Source organism: Octopus bimaculoides, chromosome 21 (genome assembly GCF_001194135.2).
Source record: "Octopus bimaculoides isolate UCB-OBI-ISO-001 chromosome 21, ASM119413v2, whole genome shotgun sequence".
Taxonomy (NCBI): Eukaryota; Metazoa; Mollusca; class Cephalopoda; order Octopoda; family Octopodidae; genus Octopus; species Octopus bimaculoides.
The window spans coordinates 3,357,546-3,368,501 of NC_069001.1; the positions used below are offsets into that span (position 1 = coordinate 3,357,546).

The following is a 10,956-nucleotide window of genomic DNA, read 5'->3' on the forward strand; positions in this document are numbered from 1 at the left end:
AAGGAGGAGGAGAAGAAAAAGAAGAAGAGGAGGAGCCAGTAAAAGTTAGATGCATATGCTGTATAGCTCTAGTTTACCGTTTCCTGTTCTGCAACGAAGCACGTTGTAGACGTAACAGTTCTTCTTTAGCCAGCTTATGGTCACACATCAGTTGTCTCTCCTCCTTCATCATCTTCTCCTGATTCCTCTTTTGACGTTCTATTGCCAAGTCCAAACCTTCCAGCTCATTCCGCCGTTCCTAGAATATGCAAGATAGGTCAGAGTTTACACTAGGTTGTTAGGGAGAGGCTATCAGTAAGGGATACAGGTCCAGAAAAAAGGAGAAAGGTGTTAATGAAGATGACTATGGCAACAATGATGATGATGATGATGATGGCGATGGTGATAAGGAGGCAAGGGGAAGGATAGTGAGGAAGGAGGGAGTTGTGATAATGATGATAATGTTGAAGTTGATATCAAGGATAATGATGATGTTTATGATGAATATGATGATGATAAGGATGATGATGATGGTGATGATGATCATCATCATCATATTGATGAAGATGGTGAGATATCAATGATGATGGTGATTATAATAATGATAACAACGATGTTGCCAATGATGACAACAATGATGTTGATGATGAATATGACGATGACCTCAGTGATAACAATGATGATGAAGATGGTATCATCTTACCTCCAGCTGTTCTTTCAGTTTGTACATCAACTTGCTCTTTTTCTGTAAAGTATCAGCTTCTTCCCTCTGCATCTGTCGGGAGGAATATCACAATTGAAGTAATTGAAGTTTAATGCAGCAGCCACAGGATATGTTATTAACAACCAGCATCTCATTTGAAGCAATTCACTGGTAACTTTGAAGCAAATTTGGGAGACCACATAAAAGCACTGGTGATGGCGCCATGTAAAATGCATTGCTGCTGGTGCCTTGTGAAAAGTACTGGTGATGGTGCCACATAAAAAGCCCTGATACCACATAAAAAGCACTGGTGCTGGTGCCATGTGAAAAGTACTGGTGATGGTGCCACATAAAAGGCACTGGTGCCACATAAAAATCACTGGTGATGGTGTCACATAAAAACACTGGTGCTGGCTGGTTCTACATAAAAAGCACTGCCATGTAAGAAGTTCCCAGTACACTCTATGAAGTGGTTGGTATTAGGAAGGGCATCCAGTTGTAGAAACCATACCAAAGCAAACTATGGGACCTGGTTCAGCCCCTGGCCTTGCCAACTCCTGTCAAGCTGTCCAGCCCATGCCAGTATGAAAAACAGACATTAAATGAGGATGCTGATAATGATGATGATGATGAAAACATTTGTAAGTCTGAAAAATGTTATTCAGCCTTAGATCAGCAGTAATAAAGTCATTCCAGCTGTTCTTTTCTTCTAGAATAATATACCTTCGGCAATATTATCAGATGCAACCCTTTCATAATATGATTGGGTCTAGTTTGAAGGGACATTATGTCAGAATATATGGTTACCTGATAGAGGAGGCAGTGGGGGAAACAATAATATGAAATTAAAATCCAATATGAAATTATAATTGATAAGTACACTAAATGACCACCACTGGAATTGACCAATAGAGTAAATTATCTAAATGGCCAACACTAATAGAGCAGTAAAATAGATTACCAACCCTGTAACTAACCACTACACTAAATGATTGCCACTATAATTGACCAGTAGAGTTAATGATCATCACTGGAATAGAGTAGTAAAATAAATTACCACTACTGTAACCGACCAGTAGATTAGATGACCACCAACCAACCAGTAGATTAAATGACCACCAATTATAACTGATTGATACGTCAAATGATCACCAACTGTAACTGACCATTATAGTAAATGACCGCCAACAGTTAGAGAATAGTAAAATAAATTCTCACCACTGTAACTGACCAATAAATTAAATGACCACCAACAATAATTAACAAACCATTAAATGACTGCCAATATGATTCACCAGTAGGGTTAATGATCAGCAACAGTAATAGAGTAGGAAAATATTTTGCCATCAACCATATTTGGCCAGCAAATTAAATTATTGCTACAGTAATTGACCAGTATATTTAATGACTATGAGCTAGAAAGAATCTAAAATGACTGCTGTTATATTTGAACAGTGCATGAAATGACCACCAGTGTAATTGTCACTGTAACAGACCAGTAAATTAAATGACCATCAACAGTTAACTGACCAGTAGATTAAATCGCTACCAACTGCAATTATCACCTCTGTAATTGTACAGTGCATAAATGACCACTGTTATAGTTCAATAGTGCAAGAGATGACTTCCTGTGTAATTTTTAATGACCAATATAAGAGGAAATCATGGATAAAGTATCAGACAGTTAGTTCATAGCTCCTAGAGTTCATTTCCCATTGCAAGTGTTCAGTTTAGCCTCTAAGCTGTTGACCAAATATTACTTCGCCTGAGTATGGTGTGGATTACTACCAGGTCATCTAGGAATGTTACATAGAAAAAAAAAAGACTGGTGTCCTATCCAGGAGGAGAATGATTTTTCATCCACCAAACATTGGAGAATACTTAAAGTTAGGCAGTGGTCCTATGAATTCCCCATGGATTGGAAAAAAGAAAAAAATTACTTTACCTGGTATTGAAACCTCGATTTCCATCGAGCCAGTTTCCGTTGTAGTTTGTTGACTAGATGTTCCTATCCAAACAGGAAAAAAAAAAAATGTCATTTTATCAATATCACTACAAGGTTATAATAATTGATCTAATGTTTCAATATGCTTAAATATATCACCATAAAACAGCTCATTCACATTAATATTGTTTTAGCATCATAGAAGTATCGTGTCAACCATTTTAAAATACATTCTTGCCTTGAAGAATTTTTAGCCAAATAAATTGACTCTAGCACTTATTTTTTGTTTCAAAGCCTGATAATTATTCCACCAGTGTCTTTTTACCAAACTGCGAAGTTATGGGGACATACACAAACCAACACTGGTTGTTGAGCAGTAGTGGGAGACACACACACACACACACAAATATACACAACAGTCTTCTTTCAGTTTCTGTCAACCAAATCCACTCACAAAGTTTTGGTTGGCCTGAGACTTTAGCAGAAGAGACTTTCCCAAGGTGCCATGCAGTGGGACTGAACCTGTAACCATGTGGTTGGGAAGCAAACTTCTTACCAGACAGCCATGCCTGTACCCATACTTCAAGTTCCGTGATTGGATAGTGTAGTAATCAGATAGGCTTGTTTAGTTTACAGTCTGGCAATTGTTCAGATTCTAAAACCTGAATGATTGCCAGATCAGGCATGATATGCCACACAAGTCTATCCAATTGCTGGATCATGCATAGCATGTTATAAAGCCTTTACAATTACTGCACTATCAAAGCAGGAAACTTTAAATAGCTCACATATAACTCTTGTAATCACACACACACACACACACACACACACACACACACACACACACACACACACACAAAACAAAGGAAATATAGGAAAAGCCTAATAATTTTACCAAATTGCTGTGTTCTGGAATATTACAGAACATTCCCTCATGTTCTGGATGGTAGAGTGTTCTAGAAGAAGGAAAAGTACGTTGCACATTTGATTCCAAAACAGTCTCTGAAAGAGAATTTCAAATCTTAAGAACATAACCCAATATATACATTCTATATACATTATATTTAAGCTTTAATCCTGACTGCTCTGATGAAATTTTTGCTAATGGTGTAACATGCTAATCATATGCAAATCATTTCTTATGACCACTTTCCGTTGGCCAGTAAAAATAAAATGTGTGTACTATATGATAGTGAAGGTGCATGGCTCAGTGGTTACAGTGTTGAGCTCACAATCACAAGGTAGTGAGTTCAATTCCTGGACTGGGCTGCATGTTGTGTATGCACATGCATATACACACATGTAAACATAAACATACATAATACATACATGCATGCATACATACATGTATGTATTGTATAGCAAGAAAATAAATAAATAAAAAAATTGAATAATAAGAACAAATTCAAGTTGAACTCTTAACCATGGGATAAACATTAATCCAGCACCTTCACCTCACAACTACAATATTTCATATAATCTACGTTGCAGAAACAGCAACAACAAAAAATACTAAAAAAACCTACTTATTGGACTAAATTGTTTCCCATGTTGCCTTCCATAGTCTTTTGTGTGCAAGTTGACCGGTGAACTTGAAGCCACTGGTGGGCCAGGAATTGCTGTGTGGTACTGTATGTTTCCATTTGGATGTATATGTGTCTGGACATCAGGTGGTACTTGAGGGTGGATTGGTGCTTGTACACTGTATAATTTCTGTGGTTCATTGTTTGCTGTTGTAAATATCTGCTGAGGCTGATAGCTTGACACAGCATGTAACTGTTGAGGTTGATGGTTTGATGCAGTATATGGTTGCTGTGGTTGATAGCTTGAAGTGTTATGTACCTGTTGTGGTTGATGGCTTGTCGTGTTATATAGCTGTTGAGGCTGCTGTGTTTGATAGTTTGTGGAATTATACAGCTGCTGTCTTTGGTTTGTTGTAGAATATAGTTGTTGTGGTTGCTGTTCTATTTCAGTATATAACTGTTGTGGTTGATGGTTTGTAACAGTATATAGTTGCTGTGGTTGATGGTTTACTGAGTGTCTATATGGCTCCCTGTATTGTGATCCTGAAGTAAACCTAATAGGGCGTCTAGGCAGAAGGGTTCCTGTTAAATTTGAACCTGCAGTATCATGGCTTTCTGAAGTAGACTGAACAAATGGTTGTTTGAAAGATACTGTTTTCAGAGGATTATAATTTTGGTAGTGACTTCCAGTGGAATTTACTGGATGCATTGAGTTTTCAGGTTGTGTTAAATGTTCTTCAGCGCCAGCAGTTAATAAACATGAATTCTTCACAGGTTGTGAGGAAATCCTCTGTGTGATAACCCCTGCCTGAGTGTGATTCCTATGGTCTACCTTTTCAGGTGAAGCCACATACAATATTGGCTGTGTCTGCAGTGGTTGTATAATTTTAGGAGATGAAGTTACAACCTCAGAAGGAAACTTTGTAGATACACCCTGCCAAGTGGGTGAATTACCAGATGAAATGATATCAGTAAGAAAGGGGTTTTGAGGAGCAATATCTAAATTTCTGTTTGTATGAGGGGTCAAATGTACTGTTGTTGATTTCTCTGGCACTAGGTGATTAGGTGCATCATACTGTTCTGCTTCATTGGTGAATTGCTGCACTGACTCACTCCCTACATGGTCTGGTTGCACCAATATACTGCCAAAGTTTGATGGCTGTTTTGAAGGTATGTAAGCCATATCCATTCTTCTGTCCTTACTGTTTACCAAGACAGGTTGGGGTTGGATATATACGTTTGTAGGAGGAGAGACTTGTTGAAGAGTTGGTGATAGTTCTGGAGGTACTTGTGGGGCAGCAGTCTGATTGAATGGTGAAGGTGATATCTGGTAGTCTAAAGCTGAAGAAAGATATTAAATTGTTTGTGAGATACATGGGTAAAAAAAATATAAAAATTAAATACACAATATGCATATAATTATAAATACAGTAGTTGTGTAAAGCACACATGGTGGTGCCACATAGAAGTGCCCATGCGGCAGCACATAAAAGGCACCTGTGTGGTGCCATGTAAAAGTGCCCATGCAGTGCCATGTAAAAGCATCCAGTACACTCGGTAAAGTGGTTGGCATGTTAGGAAGGGCATCCAACCATAGAAACCATACCAAATCAGAGTGGAATCTGGTGCACCCCCCCACCTCCTCCAGCTTGCCATTAACAACCATTAACAACCATATGACAGTGAAAATGCCTTAAGGCAGTGTTGTACATACAAAATACAAATATAACATGGTTTCACTTATGCAATATAGTGAAATGAAAAATCTTGGTTAACTGAGATTATCTATACAATTAGTAGGAAAAAACTCCCTTTAGGTATATTTAAAATATTTAAAAAAACATGATAATTAAGGGAGATAATTCCTATAAGGTCAGCTGACTGAAATTGTTGGACGATATAGACAATGTAGAATAGAGTGGATCTGCTCTTTAAAGTGAACTGGTGAAAATAATGGACATTTTTCAGTTTTATTAAACTTCACTCTTCCTTGAAGCATATTCTGCACAGTCAACAAAACCAACAGTGACCAATAGATATATAGACATAGGGGGAAATGTAGTGACTTTTACAATACTGTTATTTGACAACAATAATAAATCATTAAAAGTAAGGTTACCATTGTCACTTGGAAAAGCTTGAAATCCATTAAAATGACCCAGGTCATCAGAGATGTATTGAGTGTTGCTGACTTGTGGTAAAGTGGGTTGTGTCTGTAGAATATAATTATGGAAATATATAAACTATTTGGAAGTCCAGTGAGTTAAGATGATGGATAAAAAACAAAACACAAAAAAAATCTCAAAAAAACCGGTGTATTAAATAAAATAAATGTGGCTGGGTGGTAAGAAGTTTGATTCCTAAGTACATGGTACCTGGTTCAATCCCTTGGGCAAGTGTTTTCTGCAATAGACTTGATGCTCACCAAAGTCTTGTGAGTGCATTTGGTTGACAGAAACTGAAATAAACGCATAGTGTGTGTGTGTGTGTATGTGTCCATCACCACCACTGACTGCTTGACAATCAGTGTTAGTTTGTTTATTTCCCCGTAACCAAGCATTTTGGCAACAGAGACCAATAGAATACTTACCAGGGCAAAGACCTGAAGCTTTAAATTTATTCACTGCTTATCATGAATCAGCCTACACCATAGCAGAATATATGCTACTAACCTGAGGTAGATGGGGATCTGTTGAGGTACCTGTTGAAAATTTGGGCATATTTTCCATATAAGAAGATTGCATGGCTAGTGTCTCTCTCAAAGAGTTGACTTCATCACGAAGTCTGTTCACTTCTGCATCATAAGATGGCCCTCCTGGAAGAAAGAAAAAGAGAAAAAGAGGAAAGATTTGTTTGATGATATTCCTAAATCTTCCTTTACTGAAATTGTTAGGACCCTTAGTTTAAGGTCAGGAATTGGGATGCAAAAAGATTGGTTAATTTAAATGTGAGTTACATAGGTTACATAGGTGTAACATGGCTGCTTGGTCAAGAAGCTTGCTTTCCAGTAATGTGGTGTTAGGTTCAGTCCCACTGCACAATACCGTGGTCAAGTGCCTTCTATTGTAATACCAAGCTAGCCAAAGCTTTGTAAGTGCATCTGGTCAATGGAAACTAAAAGAAGCCCATCACACACACACACAGTTGTGGAACATTGAATGAAACAACTGGTTTATTTCAGTATAGTAAAGTTGTAAAAATTGTAAATAATAAAATGTGAAAATCAGATTAAGTTGGAACTTCATTGATTCATACATTCTTCTGTACACAATCGTACAAGCTTCTGTGAGCCAAAGGCTTATAAGGCAAGTTTCCCAGATTCCGCAGTGTGTATATTCCTTCCCTGGATGGGACACTGGTCTGTAACAGGATTACTCATGCTTGCCAACTGAATGAACTGGAGCAACGTGAAATGAAGTGTATTGCTCGGTGCTCCAGCATGACCACAGCCACTTGGCTGAAACCCATAAATAAATAAATAAATATGTATGTGTGTTTGCACATAGATGCTTGCATACATACATATACACACACACATACATGCACACGTGTACATACATATATACATTCACACACACACATATGCTCACACTCACACACACACACACACATACACATGCATACATACATATATGCATTCACACACACACACATACGCTCACACTCACACACACACACATACACATGCATACATACATATATACACACACACATACATACATACATACATATCGGGCATAATGAACTTTTTCATACTTGCGTCTGGGTTTTGGCCGTAAAGTTGATCTAAGCCACCATTCAAGTTACTGATCTCGTCTCGCTGCTGTTCCAGAATGTTATACAGATGGCTCAGTTCTTCTTCTTGACCAGCTGAAGGATTCCAAAAAGAAAAACAAACGGGTAGTCAGTTTTGGCAACTTCCTTCAGAAGAGGAGAACACAGAATTAGTTGTTGTTGTTGTTTAACCCAAGGTCACACCTAATTGAGTTGATCTATTATGAAAAGTATTCTTATTTTATTTTGGAAGATGTCTATGTATGGAGTAAAGCAGTAAAGAATGACCATGGGATTGCATCTTCCTTGGTCATCTGTCTGGACTGTCTGCTGACAAGAGTGGAGGCACATATTGCTCAGCCATCTTTCAACACTCTGCAATTAATTACTGTCAAAAGCAGCCTTTTATAGGACACAAGAAGATTCTAGAAGATTGAATCATGCAATGGCTTCATGCTGATTGGTTATTTAATACACTGACCACATGAAAGTTTTGCAACTTGATTATGGTGTCTGACCAGTTACCTAGTGGTTAGGTTTCAAATCACCACCACGCCTTTTGTTTTGTAAAGGGATAGACACAGTGCTTAAATATATTTCTAGCTATGCAATTCCTGAGAAAAGGTGGGGACGATCATTGTTGGAAACACTTTTGATTATAGGTCAGCTCTTATTGAGCTGACCAAATAGTGTGGTGAGGAATAAACAGCAACAACAACAAAACAACAACAGCAGCAGTAACAATATCAACAAGAAAAGCATTAGTAAATAGCTAAAATTCATTTATGCACTGACCAATCATTTGTTCTGACATGTTAGCATTTTCCATTTCCGACTGCAACTGTTTCTGGCGTTCATCAAGCAGTTTCTGGAGGTCATCAGCAGTTCTCCTGGCATTGTCCAAATCTTGAGAAATCACTTGGATACAAGCCTGTTGTTGAGCCTGGACGGGTAGCAGAACATAATAGAGAGTATTCTAATTAGTGTTATGTTGATTTGATACCAAATAGCTATTTCTAATTTTGGTAGAAGGACAGGAGTTTTGAGGGGAGTAGAGTGGAGGGGTGGGGCAATTGCATTAACCTCCAATACTTAACACTGAAAGGGTGAAAGACAAAGCTGGCCTCAGCAGGAATTGAACCACCAGATTGTAAATATCACAAAATACTTGAAGTATTGTGAGCCCAACGATCCAACCACTGAAGGGGGTCTTTACTTTTTAAGACTATTTACTCTACTTACTTTATGTAGATTGTTTTCCAATTGTTTCCCTTTTAATTCATCAGAATATTGTTGTTGTTGTTGTTTGGCTTGAGATTCCCAGTGTGCAGCATGGGCTTCTGTGGCAGCGAGCTGGGGCAGGGAAAACAAGAAAACAAGGATTGTCAAGAGGATCTTGAAAGTGTTATATACATTATACATGATGCATGTATTGTTCACACACACACACATACACACACACATACATACACGTATGTATATATTTATATCATATGAAATTAAATAACTAACTTGGGAACAGGAATTATGTATTCAACTTCAGGCATAGACATGGTTGTGTCGTTAAAAAACTTGCTTCCCAACCACTTGATCTCAGGTTCAGTCCCACTGTGTGAAACCTTTTACTATAGCCTTGGGGCTGACCAATGCCTTGTGAGCGAATTTGGTAGATGGAAACTGTGTGGAAGCTCACCATACACACACACACATGTGTGTGTGTGTATAAGCAGTGGTGATGATGCCACATAAAAAGCACCCAGTACAATCTATAAAATGGTTGGTGTTAAGAAGGGCATCCAACTGCAGAAACCAACCCAAAACAAACTATGGAACCTGGTGTGACCCCTGACCTTCCCAGCTCCTGTCAAGCCTGCAATCCATACCAACATGGAAAATGGACGTTAAATGACGATGATGATATTGTATGTGTGTGTGTGTGCGTGTGTGTGTGTGTTTATGTTTGTGTTTGGCCTCATCACTGCTTGACTACCATTGTTGATTTGTTTACATCCCCACAACTTAGTAGTTTGGCAAAAGAGACCAGACTTGCAAAAAAACATAAGTATTGAGGTCAAGTTGTTCAAGTAAAAACTCTTCGAGGCTGTATCTCAGAATGGCTGCAATCCAATGACTGAAACAAGTAAAAGATAAAAGATAAAATGGAATGAATTATTTTTCTCTGAGAAAGAAGAGTAGGAGGAAAAAATTCTTTCCAGAATCATTAGAGTTTTTCTTCTTCCTCACAGAAAACAAATTGATTCCAGATTGTAAAATTTTTGTAATTTGTTACTATGCAATTAAGACTAATTAAAAACATCAGCAAATCTATGAAATATTGCACTGTACTTTAAATTTCCATTCAGCTTGGTTTTATTGCCAGGCATGAAAAAGGATGTTGAAGAAGATGGTGGTAGTGGTGGAGATAGAAAGGATGGTGGTGATGTTATCAGTGCTGGTTGAGATGCTGGTGTGGTAATGGTCGAGGTTGAAATAATCAGGCTGGTAATGGTGATGGTCATGGTTGTACTGATGGTAATGATGGTGACAAAAATGACGATGCTAATTGTAATGACAATGGTGATGATGATTGTGATACACAGCAATAAACTTCAGAAACTTCAATAAACCATTTACAAGTAGTTCCTGTGTTTCCAAAGTTACGAGCAGGAGACATTAAATTATGAAGTAAAACATACACACCCACATACATCTATAATAATAAAATAAAAAAAGAAAATGGAAAGATGTTCTATCATCCCCTTGGGGCATTTGAACACTACACCTGCTGCAGACCATACAAATGTGCTAACCACTACATCAAAGCAACATCACAATCCTTGATTGCCTTAATGATTATTGCACAGGAACCAAGTATATATATATATATATATATATATATATATATGTGTGTGTGTGTGTGTGTGATAGATATATATATATATTTATGTGTGTGTGTGTATATATATATATATATATATATATATATATATATATATTAAAATATATATACCTAGCCAAGGATAAACCTCTGT

The 10,956-nt window shown here is 37.6% G+C and overlaps 1 protein-coding gene across 1 annotated transcript in view; it reads right to left on the reverse strand.

Moving 5' to 3' along the window:
- The window catches only part of LOC106873177 (uncharacterized), a 49,830-nt gene that overhangs the window by 22,803 nt on the left and 16,071 nt on the right, over positions 1 to 10,956 (reverse strand). The window contains exons 9-18 of the mRNA XM_052975349.1: positions 9,167 to 9,277; positions 8,720 to 8,867; positions 7,907 to 8,020; positions 6,823 to 6,965; positions 6,270 to 6,363; positions 4,154 to 5,491; positions 3,523 to 3,629; positions 2,628 to 2,690; positions 683 to 754; positions 78 to 238 (exon numbers count right to left, since the gene is read on the reverse strand). Of these exons, the coding sequence (XP_052831309.1) occupies positions 78 to 238; positions 683 to 754; positions 2,628 to 2,690; positions 3,523 to 3,629; positions 4,154 to 5,491; positions 6,270 to 6,363; positions 6,823 to 6,965; positions 7,907 to 8,020; positions 8,720 to 8,867; positions 9,167 to 9,277 (2,351 nt within the window). The remainder of the gene's footprint in view (positions 1 to 77; positions 239 to 682; positions 755 to 2,627; positions 2,691 to 3,522; positions 3,630 to 4,153; positions 5,492 to 6,269; positions 6,364 to 6,822; positions 6,966 to 7,906; positions 8,021 to 8,719; positions 8,868 to 9,166; positions 9,278 to 10,956) is intronic.